The sequence below is a fragment of the Neofelis nebulosa genome, chromosome 6, assembly GCF_028018385.1.
Source record: "Neofelis nebulosa isolate mNeoNeb1 chromosome 6, mNeoNeb1.pri, whole genome shotgun sequence".
Taxonomy (NCBI): Eukaryota; Metazoa; Chordata; class Mammalia; order Carnivora; family Felidae; genus Neofelis; species Neofelis nebulosa.
The window spans coordinates 109,728,526-109,749,786 of record NC_080787.1 but is presented as its reverse complement, the minus strand read 5'-3'; the positions used below and the strand labels follow the sequence as shown (position 1 = coordinate 109,749,786).

At 39.7% G+C, this 21,261-nt stretch overlaps 1 protein-coding gene across 5 annotated transcripts in view; it reads right to left on the bottom strand.

Annotated features, from left to right (window-relative positions):
* Nucleotides 1–10,765: 10,765 nt before the first annotated feature.
* Nucleotides 10,766–21,261, bottom strand: part of LOC131514758 (nephrocan-like) — a 31,853-nt gene continuing 21,357 nt past the window's right edge. For all 5 annotated transcript variants that reach the window (XM_058735087.1, XM_058735086.1, XM_058735090.1 and 2 more), the window contains one exon: nt 10,766–11,626. In XM_058735087.1, coding sequence (XP_058591070.1) covers nt 11,179–11,626 — 448 coding nt within the window. In that variant the 3' untranslated portion in view covers nt 10,766–11,178. The remainder of the gene's footprint in view (nt 11,627–21,261) is intronic.

Genomic DNA, 21,261 nt, shown 5'->3' with positions numbered 1-21,261 from the left:
TGAACCCCTTTCCACTGCCAACACCTCACCTCGCCCCCGCCGCCATCTTCCTCCTGCCTCGGCAGCCCCGCCCCCACTAGTACATGGACAGTTCTGATTGGTCGATGCGGAACTCTGACGCGACTTCTGAGTCCGAGGATGTGGCCTAACCAGACGCCGCGAAGGAGAGCGAGCTCCTGGGAACTAAGCGGGTTGGGGACCGAGGGCGCCCCCTAGTCGTGTGGAGAACGAGGAACAGACGCCGCCAACCCTTGCCCGCAGGACTCGACAGAAAGGCACTTGTCTTCAAGGTTGGAATGGGCCACCTCAGGCACTCCGCGTCCCTCGAGGCCTTGGGCGTCTTCTACTGCCTGTCTCCTCGCACGGCCCCGCCAGAAACGGTTTCTAAGGGATAAAAGTGGCCCAACTGGATTACATTACATTGCAAACGCCAGAAAGAACCTAGGAACAGAAGGTAGCCTTCAGCAAGTGCTGATGTTGGGGGTCAACGAGGGTCCTGGAAAGGAGGGGTGCGGAGACAGAAGCGTGCGCCTTACGGAGGTCCTGCTCCTGTTCTTTAGTCAAACCTTGTACCTGAGGCTAATTCTTCCCAAAATGTGAATGAGGATCTTTAGGAGTGCTCTTGAAACATAGTTCTGCCCATGTCCTCCCCCTCTAAGTGGAATCTTTACTGGCTGTCCATTGCTTAATACAGAAAAGGGGGTTCCACGGCCTGGCAATCCAGTCAGTTTATTGTTTTGTTCGTTCAGCACGCGATCGCCGACTACCAGTATGAGCGACCTGAGTAACCACCTCTCTCTGGTGGAAATTGCCCATGCAGTGACATCATCCCCTTCACACAGGCTCCTGTTCCAGCCCATCTGGACCACAAAGTATTCCTCCAGGCCAATTCCGTACCTGCAGGAGTTCTGTACCTTTTTTGCCCCCTTTGCTCTCTTGCCTTCTCCTTAATCCCTGTTTCCCAAGTAGGTGTTGCCCGAGCCCCAACCCATTTCCCGAGCATCATCGTACAGGCCACGTCCTCAGTGAAAATTCTCTTGATCTCCTAGCCTGAAGTCATTTCTTCCTTGTAAATCTCACCACTGTTTGCAAATTTCATGGCTCTACTTATTACACTTTCCATTTTCATATTCAGTTTACACTTGAGGAATATAGTGGGTTAGGCTGCCAAAACTCCCCTTCCCTCAGTCAAAAATCCTCATATAACTTTTGACTCCCCCAAAACCTATTAACAGCATACTGTTGACCAGAAGCCCTACCAGTAGTACAAACACTGGATTAACACATATTTTGTATGTTATATGTATCATATCCCTTATTCTCATAATAAAGTAAGCTAGAGAAAAAGAAAATGTTATTAAGAAAATCATAAAGAAGAGAAAATACATTTATCAAAAAAAATGTATCAAAAATCCAGTAGGAGTGAACCTGCACAGCTAAACCTGGGTTGTTCAATGTGAATATATATATATATATATATATATATATAAATATATATAAAAATACAGATAGATATTTATACATATAATATTGCATGTTGCATATAGCATGTATAAAATAATTGCATTTTTGTAATGCCTACCTAGTCTTTGTTCTCTCAAGCCCTTTTTCCCACGGGAAACATCTGTTAACTTCTTGGCCACATACCTTAGTGTTTCAGTCATTGTCACTTTTTGGACTAGTCTCATTGTCCAAGACTCACCTCATTTTATTTATTTATTTTTAAGAGATGTTTGAGAGTTTTAATGTTCATTTATTTTGGAGAGAGAGAGAGAGAGAGACAGAATCCAAAGCAGGCTCCAGGCTCTGAGCTGTCAGTACAGAGCCCGACACGGGCCTCAAACTCACAAGCCGTGAGATCATGACCTGAGATGAAGTAGGACACAACCAACTGAACCATCCAGGCTCCCATCACTTCACTTTATTTTGAAACTGGAGGGGCACCTGGGTGGCTCAGTCGGTTAAGTGTCCGACTTCGGCTCAGGTCATGATCTCACGATTCGTGAATTCGAACCTGTTCATGGGTTCAAGCCCCATATCGGACTCTGTGCTGACAGCTCAGAGCCTGTAGCCAGCTTCAGATTCTATGTCTTCCTCTCTCTCTGCCCCTCCCCTGCTCATGCTCTGTCTCTCTCTCTCTCTCTCTGTCTCTCAAAAATAAATGTTAAAAAAAGAAACTGGAATCTCATGTCCATGTCAAAGTTTTTCTCCCTTTGGCAGTTCAGCCAGGGGAAGTAAGGGCTAAGCACCAGGCACGCCCTTCACTCCCTTCTACATCTCTCCAGTCCCTCTGTCTGGTGATGGACAAAGAGGAGGGAGAGAGGAAAGGCGGTGACCAGGAAAGCCTGCAGTCTTCTTCCTCACTAGCCATTGCCATTTATGTGACTACGGGATGCTCTGCTAAGGAAGCTCTTCAGGCACCAGCATCCTTCTGAAATTTGGCTGTGTATTCCAAGGGACAGCCCCCCCCACACACACACACACACGGCTACATTTCTCTGTTCTACTCACCTCTATGCCCCAATGTTTGCCACTTCTGGCAAGACTAGAGGCATCAGTCTCATCTCTCCATGGTCAGCTCTCAGGTCTGCAGGCACATGCAGGCTGCAACTTTTGTACTTCCTTGAATTGCAAACTTAAGCAAAGGGGTTCTAGCTCCATTTCTGTCTGACAGTATCCCACCGCCCCCCCCCCCAACATGCAGACCCTGCCTCCTGTCCTCAGTTGTTTGTTTTTTTCCTCCAAGAGTAACCGTAGGTAGGGTAACAGGTCTCTTGACTTCAAAATGTTCAGCCTCCTGAAAGGAGATAGGCAAGGGCTCTCCCCTTTTCTTCTTTGCCATCTTTCAGTAGGCTGAGAATGGAAGTGTCAAATTCCAGCTACTTCTCTGCCCTTAGAAGGAGCTGGATTTGGGGGCACCTGGGTGGCTCGGTTGGTTGAGTGTCCGACTCTTGGTTTCGGCTCAGGTCATGATCTCATTTTTGTGAGTGCAAGCTCTGCGTCTGGCTCTGCACTGCGGTGCAGCGTCTGCTTGGGATTCTCTCTCTCCCTCTTTCTCTGCCCCTCCCCTGCGTGCACTGTCTCAGTCTCTCTTAAAATAAATAAACTGAAAAAAATTAAATAAAAAAGTAGGAGGTAGATTTGATGCCTGTTGTTTTCTGCCACAATTCTGGAACAATAGGAAAACATATTATCTTATTATGTATATCCATTCGATCCAAAACTTAAGGACTTGTCTCTTTTCTAAAGAATTTCTAATTTTGTCACTTGCGAAAAAAAGAAAAAAAGCAATGAATGTGGCACTTTTAGGAATGTTAAGTGTTCATATAAATAAAGTGTAATATAAATTTTGAACTTCTTAAGCATAATTCCCACCACCCAAGTTTTACCAGGGACAGATAAATGCAGAAAGAATTCTACAGCCTCAGAAATATGGTAAGTCTCAAACATTATGGGGACAAACATGCTGTGATTCCAAGTGTATGACATTTTTTTTTTTAATTTTTTTTTCAACGTTTTTTATTTATTTTTGGGACAGAGAGAGACAGAGCATGAACGGGGGAGGGGCAGAGAGAGAAGGAGACACAGAATCGGAAACAGGCTCCAGGCTCCGAGCCATCAGCCCAGAGCCTGACGCGGGGCTCGAACTCACAGACCGCGAGATCGTGACCTGGCTGAAGTCGGACGCTTAACCGACTGCGCCACCCAGGCGCCCCCAAGTGTATGACATTTTGATATGTCACCTCGACATCCTCGTTAAATCTCAGTCAGGTTCTGATGCTTGCTCTCTCTCTTCAAACTGTTTTTTGGGTTTTTGTTTTTGTTTTTGTTTGCCATTTAGAATGCCTTGTAATTTTTATTTGGTGATTGGACATGATATACTGGGTGGAAGGAACAGTCCTTTAGTAATGTGGTGTCAGGGTGCAGAGGGTGGGAAGCGTTCTGCAATCCTATGATCAGATCTCAGTCTTTTAGTGAGCCTTGTGCCTCTGGTCTGTGAACTCACAAGTATTTTTCAGTTCCCTAATCCACCCCCCGTCTTATGTGGGCCAGGATGACTAGACAGGGCTGGTGTTGGGTATTTCCCTTCCCCCTAGATTGGATAAAACCCCAGTAATTTACACTGTGGTAAAATAGTTTCTCTTGAGAGTACCCCCTGTTAAGAAGAACAGAATGCTCTGGCATCTTTCAAAATGGCTCTTTTTCTCCTCCTGCTGTTAGAAGCATGAGGAGATTTTTCCCCCTAATATTCACTGGAGAACCTGGTTGAGTTCCTGAAGGTGAAGCTTACCTAAGTGTGGGGGACCTCCTGTGTCTGCCAGCCCCTCCAGAGCTTTTAATTCTCAGACTTGTCCACTCTGAGCCTCTAGCAATTATCCATCACAGGTCAGATTTTTCTGCCATAGCACAGGTTCCTGCAGAGGCCTCTGCTCAGGGCTTTCTGCTCCTGTGATTCTCTGCATTCACCTGGCTCTCTAATTGGGATCTCACTTTCTCTTATGGATCAAAAAAGAGTTGTTGATTTTTAGTTCATTCAGCTTTTTTATTTGTGGTTGCAACAGATTGACAACTTCCAAGCTCCTTACATGGTGAATCATAAACTATAAGTCAACTATGAGTTTTTAAAAAGTTATTAGAACACGGCCACATTCATTTGTGCATGAGTTGTACAAATATGTACTCTTACGTCATTTACCTTAAAAGTTGACCAACCTGGAGTGCCTGGGTGGCTCGGTGGGTTCAGCATCTGACTTTGGCTCAGGTCATGATCTTGCGGTTCATGGGTTCAAGCCCCACATTGGGCTCTGTGCTGATAGCTCAGAGCCTGGAGCTTGCTTCACGTTATGTGTCTCCTTCTCTCTCTGCCCCTCCCCTGCTTGCTCTCTCACTCTCTCTTGAAAATAAATACATATTAAAAAATAAAATGTTGGGGCGCCTGGGTGGCGCAGTCGGTTAAGCGTCCGACTTCAGCCAGGTCACGATCTCGCGGTCCGTGAGTTCGAGCCCCGCGTCAGGCTCTGGGCTGATGGCTCGGAGCCTGGAGCCTGTTTCCGATTCTGTGTCTCCCTCTCTCTCTCTGCCCCTCCCCCGTTCATGCTCTTCTCTCTGTCCCAAAAATAAATAAAAAACGTTGAAAAAAAAAAAAATTTAATAAAAAAAAAAATAAAATGGGCACAGTGAACAGATCACCAACAGAAGAGGAAATGCAAAGGCTAACAAACATATAAAAACATGCTCAACCTCACAAGTAGTAAAGTGAAAATCAAAACAATGAGGTACTGTTTTTTCATTCATCAGATAGGCAAAAAGTAAAGACTGAGGGTAAATGCTGATGACCAGGCAGAAACAGATATCTGAAAACATTGTTGATGAGTTGATACATTTGGAGGAGGTAATATTTGTAAAATGATCTGATATTATCGATTATAATTAAAAATACACATAACCTTTAACACAGGAATCCCATTTTGAAATTCCATCACATTTCCAAGGGAAGAATTATCATGGATTACTTTTCATGTAATACATGGACCTTTATTGTCTGTCAGACAGTTTTATTTTCAGTGGCATTTGTGATTCTTTTTTTTTTTAATTTTTTTAAATGTTTGTTTATTTTTGAGAGAGAGAGAGACAGAGCACGAGTGGGAGAGGGACAGAGAGAGAGGGAGACACAGAATCCAAAGCAGGCTCCTGGCTCTGAGCTGTCCGCACAGAGCCTGACGCGGGGCTTGAACCCACAAGCCGTGAGGTCATGACCTAAGCTGAAATCAGACACTTAACCGACTGAGCCACCCAGGTGCCCTGGCATTTGTGATTCTTTTAAAAAAAGTGGTTGATAAATTAATCCTAAAGCAGAAATGAGTACTATAAGTCTGAATAACAATGATCCAACACTGGGTGGGGCAGCCTGTGGGGAGTTTGTGTTGTGGGGAGAGAGCAGGTGGGAAGGAATGATGATACACTAGGTATTTTATGAAACCAAGATAGACTGGGATGCAAATACTTGAGAGGCAATGGTCGGTGACAGTTTTAAAAGTTGAATAATGGCTATTAAATAAAATCCTCTGTATTGGGTTCCTAAAAACAGTGTTTTGTGACAGCCTATAGAGAATATTGGAACAGTATTCTACCTTAGAGGAAAAACATAAAGAAATCCATCATTCGAGCTCTTCCCTGTCAAAAACAGATACTATCTGGAATAAAGGTAATCCTTGAGCTCAGAGACAATGCTAGTAATGTTACAAAATCAAACTGTTAAGATAATCCATTATTATTACTGGAATGATACCAGGAAGTTCCACGAAGTTCATTCTTACAAAATTGCGCTTTGGGGGCACTTTTACACATTCCCTGAGGTTTCAGACTAATAAGCTGGCAAGAATCCAAGTTTTAACATTCACTACACAATTATATGATGGAGAAACATTGAGTTTTTGGTTGATTTGTAAAGATAGTAGTTTTTCATTTGTGTGCATATTTGTTTAAGCAAATTCAGCTAAGAGCAAAATGTCTAATTAACTAAATGATGGGTGATATAACTGAACCGTGACCTCTGGCAAAGTAGAGCTTTAAAAACATACCGATTATTCTGTTTCTCAGGGCTGGTGAAATCTGTATAACCTGTATTTAAAAGGAATGAAAAAATTAAAAGGGATGAAAGCATTAAATGTCAACCGACCCTCTTCCAACCTTCCCCACCCCCGCATGGTTGTTTTACCAGAATTTTTGGCTACAGCCTCAATATCAGAGCATTATTTGATAAGGGGACATAGTGAACAACTATTAAAAAAAAGAACTTCTTTAGAGAAAGGAGAGTTTTCTGAGCATTGGCCTTAGAGACATCTTTGTCATCTAAAACCAGAACATCCATGAACCATGAAGTAAGGGAAGAGATTCAGAGGTGCAACAAAGCAGAAAATTTGAAACTTGTGAGCCCCTTTGCAAAGGCATTAACAGAAAGCCTACACATCACAAGAAGGCAAGTCCAAAGTTCTTGCTATTGCACATATTGTGTAACAGAAAGTTATAAAGTCTGTGAGGAAAAACTCTTCAAAGTTGGTAAATTCTGAGTATTTCTAAGTAGAAACTAAGTATGCTCCTGAATGAGAATATCAGCTCTGATAAAGGTAGTACATTTGCATGTGACCATGTGCATGTTCTAGAAAGGAGCTTCAGTGCCTTCTTTTCAGATCATTCATTTCAGCTATTTATTCATTTCTGTTTTTCTCACTCCCTTTTCCAAGGGTGAGTAGAAGACTAGTCTTTCATCAAAGAACAATCAAGCCCTTGCAGGGGGCAATTTAAAGGCTTCAACCAGGATTTGTATTACCAAGAGAACAGTCACAGTAGGAGAGTATTGACCAGGCAGTGGCTCGGTTCTGACTCTTGGAAGGTCTAAGCAGGCATGATTTGAAAAGGGAGAAGGAAAGCAGTGAGAGAAGAAAAATGCCTTCAGTATGGACACATGCTATCCACTGCATAACCTTGGCCGGGCGGGGGGGGGGGGGGGGGGGGGGGGGCGGCATTTGCATATGCTACTGTGTGATTGGCCTCTGAGGTATAGAACAATGTCTCCATTTGGAGAGACAAGAGGATTTTCAAATTATGGGGGCAATTAAGGAAATGTTTTTCTTCCATATAGGTTTAATTCAAAAGAACGCTAGGAGGTATACTACAATCCCCATTTTACAGATGAGGAAACAATGGCACTAAAAGGTAAAAGGAAAAACTAGTCTCTGGACATTAATCTCCCCTTTTCCTTATCTAACACAAAGTAATCCCTTTTTTCAGATATTAAATGTACCCTTGTGCCCAGGATGACTGCCCCTTCTCCAAATCCAAAACACTCAACCTACACCTGTCTTCCAGGATCATGAAGCATTATCTCACAATCTATATTTCACTCTTCTTTCTAAGTTTCACTTGCCTTATATCTCAACCTTGCCCGCTAGCTGTCTTCTCAGATTAGCAACTAAATATCTGATTTTTAAAAATCTCTACGTAAGTATAAATGTGCGATAATTGGGCCTTAAAATTTCCTGATCCTTTTCTACTTTGTTCTCCCCACTCTTTCCTTTTTCTTATTTCTTTTTCTTTTTTCTGTAAAGATATCAATAAACTTAATCAAGAACCCCAAACTGAGATAGATAGTATAGGTAAATAGGTAAGTAGATCAGTATATATATAGATATATATATAGATATATATATACATATATACTGATATATCTATATATATATATATCTATATATATATATATACTATTATGGACTAAATTGTGTCCCCCAAGATCCTTATGTTAAGCCCTAACCCCCAATATGATTGGATTTGGAGATAGGACTTTTAGGGAGATAATTAACATTAAATGAGGTCTTAAGGGTGGGGCCCTAATCCAATAGGACCAGTATCCTTACAAGAAGAGACAGGAAAGATCTCTCTTTTTCCATGTGTGTGCACACAGCAAGAAGACAGTGGTCTACAACGCAGGAAGAGAGGCCTCACTAGAAATCAACCCTGATGACATCTTAATCTTGGGCTTTCTAAACCTCCAGAATTGTGAGAAAATGAATTTCTGTTGTTTAAGCCACCTAGCCATAGTATTTTGTTATGGCCACCAGAGCAAATAAATACACATACTTTATGGAACGTTTTACTATTCTGGACATTGTGAGTAAAGTGTGTCCTAAGTGAATCTTACAGCAAATTCTGTAGTAGGAGTATTGAATGGAAGTAAAAAAACAAAACAAAACAAACAAAAACAAAAACAAAAAACCCAGGTGCAATCAAGTTCCAGTTCTTCCACTTTCTTTTTTCTAAGTTTATTTATTTATTTTGATGGAGAGAGTGGGGGAGGGGCAGAGAGAGAGGGAGAGAGAGAGAGAATCCCAAGCAGGCTCCTCTCTGTCAGTTCAGAGCCCAATGCGGGGCTCAATCCCAAGAACCATGAGATGATGACCTGAGCCGAAATCTCAGAAGCTTAACTGACTGGGCCACCCAGGCACACCCCTAGTTCTGCCAGTTTCTATGTTCGTGAACCTGACAGTGACTTCACCCCTATGAGACTGGCTCTCACATCTGTAAAAGGCTAAGATTCTTTCTCAAGGCCCTCATAGCTTGGAAATTCTGATTATTAATACCCAGGCAATGGTAGTGGGTATATATTATTACATATCACAAATCACTGGTTTTTCTTAGAATTATAGGTCAGACACATCACAAGAGTTGAAACCCACACCATAACAAGGAAAATCACGTAAGAGTTCCTTTATTTCTGTACTTCTGTGCTTTATGTTGTTGGGAAACCTGTCACTATGCCAAGGAGTTCTAGAAGCCACAATAAAAATAGGGCTCTTTTCCAAGGAATGTCAATTTCATAAAGATTTTGGGAGAAGAAAATGTGGACATAAAGCAAGTAATACAAATTCTGCACAAAATTTTAAAACATGACACTTTGGTGAAAGTTCAAGCTTCTGGTGGGCATATTACTCATCCACTCAATCTCTACTATTTCCTTTCTCTGCCTTTAGAAGGATTTTGATGGAAGTCTTTGTAAAATGCTGCAATAGGTAAATCTTACTAATTAGGAAAGGAGCCAATTTAGATGGGGTTTCAGATTTATATGCCTGTAGATTTTATTTACAAGTAGATTTATAGAAAAAGATTGCTAGTAGATTGATAGAAAAAATACTGATTGAAAAAAATTATTCTACAGTCACACCTCTATGACCAGACAGGCAATTCTCAAAAGTATGCAGTTCATCAAAAGGAAGGCAGTGTGGGATTGTGGTCAACTCAGGGAAAACAGACTGTAACTCAAAACACAACTCTTTTCAGGGAGGCCATTATAGGGACATCTGTAATATTTAAGGTGACAGTTTATCTTTCCCTTTTTTTGGTTTCCCTTTGGTCTTGATAAGACTGTCCCACAAGACCTACTGTCCCTTAGCAGGGATGAACATGTGACCCAAGTTAAGCCAATTAGCCTCTCCTTCTGAGGATAGGACTCTTGAGAAGAGGGAAGCGAACACTGGTGATAGCAAGAGCTCTTCATTCTGCACAGAGAACCTCGAAGAAGCTGAGGGCCTCTCCATTACATCATTCTGTCTGGGGCCCTGGAGCAGTTCTAATCCCTGTTCTTCCCAGATTCTTCAGTTTTCCTTTGATTCTGTGGGCTATTCCCAATCTTTCTAATACTTTCTTGCTGGCTTAAGTTGGAGTATGTCTCTATTGCTTACAGTCAAAAGCCAGTAGTGTAGATCTGCAGGCATCAGCTTCATATACAAAAGTCAACATCTTATGTGAAAAATGAGCTACTCTTTTTGCAGGAAGTTAGTGAGATGGCAATTTATTTGGCATTATTATTTGTGTAAATTTCAGTATAAAACACTAATTACCTTTTAAGTGGAAGGAATCTTATATCTTCTTACCATTGTCCCTTTCTCCTTTCCTCCCCCCACCTCAATTTACTTCAACTCTGATTTCATTCTTTTTTTTTTTATTATTTTTTTAATGTTTATTTATTTTTGAGACAGAGAGAGACAGAGCATGAATGGGGGAGGGTCAGAAAGAGAGGGAGACACAGAATCCAAAGCAGGCTCCAGGCTCTGAGCACAGGCTCTGAGCCTCAGCCAGAGCCCCACACGGGGCTCGAACTCACGGACCGTGAGATCATGACCTGAGCTAAGTCAGACGCTTAACTGACTGAGCCACCCAGGTGCCCCTCTGATTTCATTCTTTTAAAAAAAAAAAAACTTACAAAAAAGACTCTTGCGTATCTAAATTTATTGTATATTTCTGCTTAAGAGATTGAATGCTATAAAACTTCATCTGGAGCACAGAGCATTTTTAAGTCAGTGAAACTACTCTGCCACTCTTATGATGGACACATGTTGTCATACATTTGTCCAGGTCCCCAGAATGTATGCCTCCAAGAGTGAACCCTCACATAAACTATGGACTTCAGTTGATGATGATGTGTCAATGTAGGTTCATCAATTGTAATAAATGTTCCACTTTGAAGGGGGATTTTGCAATGGGGGAGTCTATACATGTGTGGAGATAGGGGGTATATGGGTACTCTCTATATCTTGGTCTCAACTACGCTATGAACCTAAAATTGCTCTAAAATGAAGTCTATTAGAAAAAAATTTTTTTCTAACCTGTAGGCAAAGCTCATACTTAATCTATTTCATAATCATAATAATCATCATCCATGTTGATTCTGATGCTGGAGTGCTCTTCTGGTTTTGATTTCTTTTTGGTTTCTTTGTTTTTCTCGGTTAGATGTAGTTGATGCTCACATTGTCTCATGATCTTCTTGGAGGACATCCAGCTTTCCCCTTGTCGTTCTGCTGGTGCAGCACATTGTCCCCCCTTCACATCTGTGCCCTTGGCCTTCAGGATCTCCCTTGCTCTTATGAGACTACAGGTACAATTCCACGGATTTCCATCCAGATACAGATGTCTGAGACGAGGCAACCCCTCCAAGGCTTTGAGGTCTAAGGCAGAAATCTTGTTATTCCTAAGGTTTAGAACCTGAAGCTGCTTCAGATCCTTGAGGTCCCTCTCAGTAATATCCTGGATGGCATTGCCTTTGAGGTCCAGCCTGGCTAAGGTCCCTGGAAGCCTGCAAAAGTATGGAAACAGGATGTGAGAGGAAGCCATGATCAACATTCCATAACTACCTAGGCAACCCGGACTGAGCAACACCAGCCTTTTCTGTACCACCATGTCCTGTTTGAAGCTAGAAAACAAGACTTGTTTTGAAAAATTAAGTCTTATGTATAGGTCTTTAACCCTTTCTCATAGGTCTTGTTTTCTAACCCTCTGAGTTTTCTGGTTCCTAGCCATAAAATTCTTTAATTTCTTTTGTTGTCAAATAGGATCACAGAAACAAATTGATAAGAAAAAAAGTTCCCAATTTTTTAGGTGGCAAAGGCCACGAATCCATAATTTATAAGAGAAAAAAAGTATTGAATAAAAACATGAAAAAGTGTTTTTCTTCATGAATATAAAAGGCAATGAAAAAGTGATGCAATGTTTTATGTATGAAATTAGAACATGGCTTTGGTTAATTTTTTTTTAATGTGTATTTATTTTGAGAGAGAGGGTGGGCACCCACAGTGAGGAGCCCGATGTGGGGCTCAAACTCATGAAACCATAAGATCATGACCTGAGCCAAAATCAAAAGATCATCAAGACCCAGGTGCTTAACCGACAGAGTCACCCAGGCACCCTGGTTTTAAATTTTTATATTTATTGCTGCTGAAGAGGTTGTAAGGTAAGAACTTAAACTCTATTGGTGGGAGTTTAAATTGGTACCATTTTTGAAACAATTTGGTACTATGTATCAAATTTAAATAATGTCATACCTTTCAACTAGGAGATAACAGAAGCAAACAGATTTATTTGCAAACATGTTTGTCACATATTTAATTATACTTATAACAGCAAAAAAAGGATAGACTAATGTCTCCTAATATGTAAATTAAGAGATAATAAACTTATGTGACAATAAAAATCATATACTTAAATCATTTTTGAAGTACTAATTCTATGAGAAAGCTTTTCTAACTATGGCTTGAAAATCCAGAAGCTATAAAAGATCAATGAATCAATGACATTAAACATAATTAAAAAAAAAAGAAATTGTGTATAGCAAAAGACATATGCAAAGTCAGAAGATAAATTATAAACTGGGGGAAAATATCTGCACCTTAAAACCCAGACAAAGTGTGGCACCTGGTGGGTCAGTCGGTTAACTGTCCAACTTCAGCTCAGGTCATGATCTCATAGCTCGCGAATTCAAATCCTGTATCGGTTTCTGTGCTGACAGCTCAGAGCCTGGAGCCTGCTTCAGATTCTGTGTCTCCCTCTCTCTCTACCTCTAGCCCATATGAGCTCTCTCTCTCTCTCAAAATAAACTAAAAGAAAAACCAAACCACAGAAAAGCAAAGCCCTGAAGTCTTCAACCATACTCAAAATAGAGAAATGAAAAATAAAACCACAGAGAGATGCCATTTCTCACCTACCAGATTGGTAAAAATCTTAATTTCTAGCAACACATTCTGTGGGCAAAGCTGTGAAGGAGCAGACATTCTCATACACAGAGACTAAAGTAGCATAGCCCCTATGGAGGAGAATTCAGCAAAGCCTAAAGAAATAACCTGTGTATTCACCCTTCAACCCAGAAATCTCACTTCTACATATACGGTTCACAAATATAAAACAGCATATATGTGTTTATTATGGTATTACTTATAATACAAAATGATTGGAAACAACCAAATACAACAGTAAAAAACTACTATGCAGTCTTTAAAAAGGAAGGGACTCATTCCTATGAATTACTACAAAATGATTTCCAGAAAGTATGGTTAAGGGGAAAAAGCAAAAAGTAGAATAGTATGTACAGTATGTGTAAGAGGGAAATAAAAATACATGTCCATATATTTGCTTATGTTTGGGGGAAAAAAGAATGATAAACCAGAAGTGAATAAAACTGGTTACTTATAGGAAGTGTTTGCATATGGTTTTAACTTTTGAATCATGTTAATGTTTTACATGTTCACAAAACAAAAATGGTAAAGCAAAAACAAGCCCTAAAACTGAATACAAACAGAAACAAACATATCTAATTAATCAATGTTTATGTTGGTGTATGACCCATAAAGGAAAGAAAAAGTACTCTGACTAAATATCCTTGGTGGATATATCTAAGCCTTAGACACTAGGGACAAAAGGATCTGCAAGGAAACTTCTCTTAGCATGCTTATTATTAACACCACCTAGTAATGAAATTTTGAAACTTTTTAAATGAATGCTCTAATACAAAACAAATCAGTAAGTGTATTCATATCATTAGGAACCAAGATTTCATTGTAAAAGAAGATATGCAAATATAAAATAAGAAAAACCCTCTAATGTTAAATGTGAATTGGAGATTTTAGTATGAATTCATAGCTTAAAAATACATATTTCCTAATTCTGCATACTGGAAGGATCTAGAAATAAAGTTACACTCTAATGGTAATGCTATTCCAATAGCATAGCACACTGAACACCCAGATCTTAATTTCAGAATTCCAGTTTCCACTTAAAAGAAGCAAGGCTTCTTAGAGAAATGGCTTATTCTATGTCTGGAGCAAGGTAAGCTAGAACATCTGAGCCAGGATGCAATGACATATTCAAAGATAAGCAATATCCATCAGCATGGCTGCTATCAAAAATCCAGAATATAACAAGTGTTGATGAGGATATGGAGAAATTAGAACCTTTGTGCACTGTAGGAGGCAATGTAAAATGGTATAGTCGCTATGGAAAACAGTATGGTGCTTCCCCCCAAAATTAAAAATAGAATTACCCCATGATCCAGCAATTCCATTTCTGGGTACATACTCAAAAGAATTGAAAGCATGATTGGTCTCAAAGAGATATTTACATATTAAATAATCTTGTACATTATTTACATGTTATTCACCCATATTAAATTCACAATAGCTAAAATGTGGAAGCAATCCAAATGTACATTGACCATGAATTGATAGGCAAAATACAAGATGTACATATAATGGAATAGTCAGCCTTACAAAGGAAGGAAATTCCGGGGCACCTGGGTGGCTCTGTAGGTTAAGTGCCCTGACATGAGCTCAGTTCATGAATTCAAGCCCCGTGTCAGGCTCTGTGCTGACAGCTCAGAGCCAGGAGCCTGCTTTGGATTCTGTCGCCCTCTCTCTGTCCTTCCCCCGCTCACACTCTGTCTCTCTCTCTCTCAAAAATAAATAAACATTAAAAAACATTAAAAAACAAACTAAAAAATGAAAAAAAACCAAAACAAAAAACAAACAAAACAAAACAAAAAAACCAAAGGCAATTCTGATACATTCTACAACATGGATAAACCTTGAGGACGTTATGCTAAGCGAAAAAAGCCTAGCACAAAAAAGACAACTACTATAGTTCCACTTATATGAGATTTCTAGGGAAGTCAAATTCATAGAAACAGAAAGTATAATGGTGGTTGTCAGAGGCTGGGAGAGGGGGAAACAGGGAGTTGCTTAATGAGTGTGGAGTTTCAGTTTTGCAAAATGAAAAAGTTCTGGAGACCAATTACATAACAATAAGAAGGTATTTTACTGAACTGGACAGTTAAAAATGGTTAAGCAAGTTGTATGTGTATTTGACCTCAATTTTTAAAAAAGAGAAATAATGGAGGAGCACCACCAGACACTTGATTTCGTCTCAGGTCATGATCTCACGGTTTGTGGGATCAAGCTCTGCATTGGGCTCTGCCCTGACAGTGCACAGCCTACTTGGGATTCTCTCTCTCCCTCTCTCTCTGCCCTTCCCTAGCTCTCAGGCACACATGTACTCACTCGCTCACCAGCTCTCTCTCTCTCAAAAATAAATAAACATTAAAAAAAATTTTAAGAGAAATAATGGAATCGGGTCTCATGAACACAGGGACCACCTTGGAGGGGCACCCACTAGACAAATTTAGAGCAATTTGAGAATCAAAAGAGACTAGCAACTTGAAATGATCATAACACACTGAAAAAATTAAGATTCCTTAGGTCCATAGTGATACTCAGAAAAAGTAGAAAGGGTAAAGGGAGAGAAAAATACTCTATAATGTTCAATGGAAAAAATAGAAAAAAAAACAAAATTAAATGATCTCAAATACATAAAAACAAATTATGTCTAGACATAGGCTCTTGTTGAGCAATTCTTGGATGATATTTCATTTTTTTTTTTTAATTTTTTTTTCAACGTTTTTTATTTATTTTTGGGACAGAGAGAGACAGAGCATGAACGGGGGAGGGGCAGAGAGAGAGGGAGACACAGAATCGGAAACAGGCTCCAGGCTCCGAGCCATCAGCCCAGAGCCTGACGCGGGGCTCGAACTCACGGACCGCGAGATCGTGACCTGGCTGAAGTCGGACGCTTAACCGACTGCGCCACCCAGGCACCCCTGATATTTCATTTTTCAACAAATGAAGTTTTCAGTCTTGAACAGGTACTGCTCTATAATCAGGAAAAAAAAAGTTTTTCACTGTGGATACCAATGTGAAAAATGTCATGCTAATGCTTATTGATAAAAAGTAAAAAAAAAAAAAAAAAAAAAGAAGCCCAATTGTGAACCTGAAAATTTTTCTGCTACTCAACAGCTTCATATTCTCCTATTTCCAGATGCTATTTCCATAGAGTGTGAACCCCCTGAGTGTGCACTCATGTCTTTTAGTATTCAGTGACATTTATTGTGGTGGTCCCGGTTATATGATGATTGTATATTTTATGTTAATATCCTACACTGTACAGTGAATATACATATATAAGTATTTGTGATTTTGATTATTTATTTAAAGTGTTGTCGCCTTAGTTGGAATAAAGTTTACCTTAAAAAGTAGATGAACTTACCAGGGAAAAATCACTTCTTTCATTTTAACAGTTGATAGTTAAATTTATATAACATTTATTTTTTATTTTATTTAAATTTTATGTATTTTGAGAGAGACAGAGAGAGAGACAGAGAGAGAGAGAGAGAGAGGAACAAGTGGGGGAGGGGCAGAGAGAAGGAGAGACAGAATCCCAAGTAGGCTCTGGGCCATCAGTGCAGAGCCCAATGCGGGGCTTGCACTCAGGAACCTGAGTTGAGATCAAGAGTTGGACGCTTATTGGGATGAGCACTGGGTGTTGTATGGAAACCAATTTGACAATAAATTTCATATATTGGAAAAAAAAAAAAAAAGAGTCTGACGCTTAACTGGCTGCACCACCCAGGAGCGCCAACAGTTTGATAGTTAAATTTAATTTGAAGTCAGTCCCCAAGACAATGTATTTTATGTACATACCAACTGACATAAGGTACATCCCTAAAAGTTATACAGAAAATCTTACGTATAGCTTTTTCCCCCAAGGAAATATGGACTATTAGCAGATGGTGTAGCAGTAAGCAAGACACTATTACCCTTCAGAGTACAAGGGAGAGAAATTGAGGAAAGATATGATAAAGTAAACCAAAGAGTCCAGTCTACTAATTAAGACTTGAGTTCTAACTTTGGCCATTCTTTTTGCCAGTACGCAACTTCAGGTAAGTTATTTGGCTTAAAGTTTCTGATTTTCCACCCTATAGATGAAAGTGCCTAGTACACAGAAGTCACATAATAAATGTTAGCTAATGAAAATGAGAAAGCCAAGTTTTCTTTTAAACAAATATAATGAACAGTTCTAGGGTGGGTATCTAAAACTTATACCTGCTCTTCCTTTTTTTTTTTTCTTCTGTGTTTCTATGGACATTATAACCAAAATGACACTGTAAGAGAAATCACTAATGTCCTGATTTTGTGAACTTAGGGCAGTCATTTATTGCTTTGATATACTTTGTCTTTATAAGTCTGATTTATGCTCAAAAAGTTTCCCTGATTTTAAGACAAACATGTTTCTAAAAATGCTGTTTGTTCTTTGGGTCTGTGGCTTTTTAAAGTAAAAAGGGGTACACCCCATTTTACCAGTAGATGGCACCTGAGTGTAAGTAAGGTAAAATGCTATGCCTGTGTTAGGTTGTAGAAAGCTATTCTGGATTTGAATTATCCAAATTGTGGATAAATAAAAGGTGATGTGACTTATATTTGTTCACTGAGCTACAGATTGGTGAAATGAAAAGCAGCAAAAGTGAGACCCAGGTCTTGGGCATTCTAAGTTTTAAGTAGTATAATACATTGTTTATAGCAGAGTAAATCTCAGAGGTGGGTAAATCTCGCGTGGTGGCTAAAATTCCCTGACTCTGGAGTTAGACTACTGTGTTTGATCTTGACTCCACCACTTACTGACGATGCGATTTTGAGCAAGTTTCTTGATACCTCCTAACCTTAATGTTGTAATCTGTAAAATAATAGTTTAAAAAATGTACGTACATTCGCAGGTTTGTTGTAAAGAGTAATCGGAAATAACATGCATATATGAACTCACTGCTGGTTTAGTCAGTATTTAATGTTATGTTAGGTATTATTTTTTCTTTTTTTTAAATGGTTATTAATTTGTTTTTGAGAGAGAGAGAGAGAGAGAGAGAGAGAGAGAGAGAGAGAGAGAGATCACAAGTGGGGGAGGGGCAGAGAGAGAGGGAGACACAATCTGAAGCAGGCTCCAGGCTCTAAGCTGTCAGCTCGGAGCCCATCGTGGAGCTTGAACTCACGAATCGTGGGATCATGATCTGAGCAGAAGCTGGATGTTTGAATGAGCCACCCAGAAGCCCCTAGGTATTATTTTCTATTTCGAATAATGTATTGAGGCAAAAGTAGTAGATATTTGAATATATGTGCACCTGAAAACATCCACTGTTACTTCCTTGGTACAATGTAGAATGGAGGATGGTCGGCAAAAGAAGGGGTTTGTGATTTGTGGTAGGATACATAGCTAGCAACTAAGCAACAAATTAGGTTAGGTTAGCAACTAGTAACAGGTTGCCTGTGTTTATAGTTTATTAATACAAAACTGAATTTAAAAGTACAATTTTGTGTATGAATAAAACCCATGAGAATAAAAAGTGCCTGTTTTAAGCTTGTGGATAAAAGTCTTAACATTCAGAAATTAAAAAAAAAAACAAAACAGATCGTACTGTGTTTTAATGCTTTATGGGAGGAAAACCACAGAGAACCTTTTCTGGGTCATTCACACTTTCCAATTCAAAGAAAAGCTGGGGAGGTGGGGGGTGATGGAGAATTTAAAAATCACTTTCCACAAGAAGCAGATTGCTCTCACAGCTGGCCAAGTTCTTTGACAAAGTAGATAGCTGTGATGCTTAAGTTAATCCTCATAGGAAAAGCCCAGTCTCATCTCATGTCCTTTGCCCCATTGTTCTTGCCCATTACTTCTCAACCCTGGCTGCACATTAGATTGATCTTGGGAGCTTTTTAAAAATGCTGATGCCTGGGCAAAAACTCTTGGGTGTCTGCTTTAATTGGCTTGAAGTGAGGTCTGGGCCTAAGTATGCTTTTTTAAAGTTCTCCAGATAATTGTAATGTGGAGTCAGATTTAAGAATTATGGCTAGCTCAGGCTTGCAATTCTATTATACACTCCATTGGGTAAAAGCGTTGTGCTTTCTGTAGTCACTTATTAAACACACAAATGCCCTGGCGGGAGTAAATAATTAAGCTACTTTTCACTCATTAAACTTAGCAGGATTACTTAGCCAAATGCTTTCTAAAAGCTACCTGAATAGAGAAGTCCCCTGGATTCACAGTTTTGCCATGGCTGTTACAGCCCACTGAGAATCCTTGACAAGAGAGTCATTCCCCAATCTCTTTCATGAGTTTTTAGTCTATATGTGATTTGTTTTTTCTTGGAAAAGGGGCATATAGTGATAGAAAGTAAGGCTTGAAATACAGTAGAGAAATGACTGAAATTACAAGTATTAGAGTCTTGACACACTGCAGGCATGTTCTTTATGGCTTTTGTATCGGCTCTTCTGTCTAGAACACTTTCCTCCCCCACCCCCACCCCCAAACAGCTTCACAGCTAAATCCCTCACCTCCTTCCAGTCTTTGCTCAAAGCTTACATTTTCGTGAGGGTTACCATGCTTACCCTATTTCAAATGGCAACCAGCCACCCTTTTTTGTTGTTGCTAACTATAACACCTAACACCATGTAAATGTTATATACGTACACCTTGTGTTTATGGTTACTCTTTCCCTGCTAGAATTTAAGCTGTATAGAACAAGAAGTTTTATTTCTGTTGCACTGGTGTATCTCAAGTGCCTGGTAAAGTGCCTGGCACAAGGAAAACACTCAAAACTTATTTGTTGAAGTAAATTAATTGTATGTATGCATATGCTTATACATTAAAAGAAATTGCTTAATTTCAAATAACCCTGAATATGTATTTTAAAATCTTGATTTCCATTGGATAAATCATTTTTTCATGTTTTGCATTGGGTACAGTTACCATACTATATAACAAACTTCTTTTTTTCAACTAGAAAAAATGAACATCTGGGGGAGCCTGGGTGGCTAGTCGGTTAAGTGTCTGACTTCAGCTCAGGTCATGATCTCACAGTCTGTGAGTTCAAGCCCCGTGTCGGACTCTGTGCTGACAGCTCGGAGCCTAGAGCCTGCTTCGGATTCTGTGACTTCCTCTCTCTGCCCCTCTCCCACTCGTGCTCACTCTGTCTGTCTTTCTCTCTCTCAAAAATGAACATTAAAAAAATCTTTTTAAAGAAAAAATGAACATCTGTACGTATCAAAGACAATTTTTCCCTTTTTCATTCATAAAAAAAGTTGTTTATTGTAACTAGCAATGCAGATAAGTAAATTGAGTGCCATAGGGTCTTACAGAAGCCAGAAGTTGGTATATTAATTACAAGCAATTTGATAATGATAATCAACAGAGCAAGATGCCTTTTTTTCCTATAAAGCACCAAAAGGAAAACGAGTCCACTGATAGGCACATATAATAAATAACATAACATCTTTTTAAGAGAATAATAGGGCTTTATTCTTCTACCTTATTATCTACTTTACAAATGTAGAACATGTAATAAAGTTTACATAAAAAGCATCAATTAATGTCAACATGTACATTAGTCATAGCTATGACTGGGTGGGGGAACAGGATGGTGGGTCGGGCACAGAGGGAGGGATATTTGGAAAGAGAAATTAAGTGTCAGAGTATGAGGATATGTATGTGTTTGTGTCCATATGTGCAGGAGTGTGTGTGTATGCATGTTTGTGAGAGAGAGAACTGAGGAGACAACTGAGAACACAAGGTAAGACACCCCAAATGGACTCACACACCCAGAGGCAGACACAGATAGAAGCAGAACCAGGATTAAGTCCTTTAAAGATCACAGCCCTGAGAAGAAAACGAGTCTCCCAAAAACAGAATTCCAAGTAAATACAAGATGAGATTATACACTTCTGATTTTTTTCATAGCTACTATTTCAATGCTTTTAAAAATATTTTACTACACTTCCCTCTCATTTCTTTTACATACCCTTGCTTCGCTAGTGGCTGTGTACCTGTTGCTGGATCTCAGGCCACATGCTTAAAAACCAAAATACATTTTTACAAATATCATCCCCATATTATGTTTGTTAGCATACTCCGCCAAAGTGGCGTCGTATATTTTCAAATACAGATCGCCCCTGTTGGTGTCTTGTCTGACAGGTGAGAGCAATTAAGTTAGTGCAGATTCAGTTAGAGGGCTGGGGATTCCAAAAGCCCGTCTAAAACCTCTACCCTGGAACCCTTGGATAGCCTTGATCA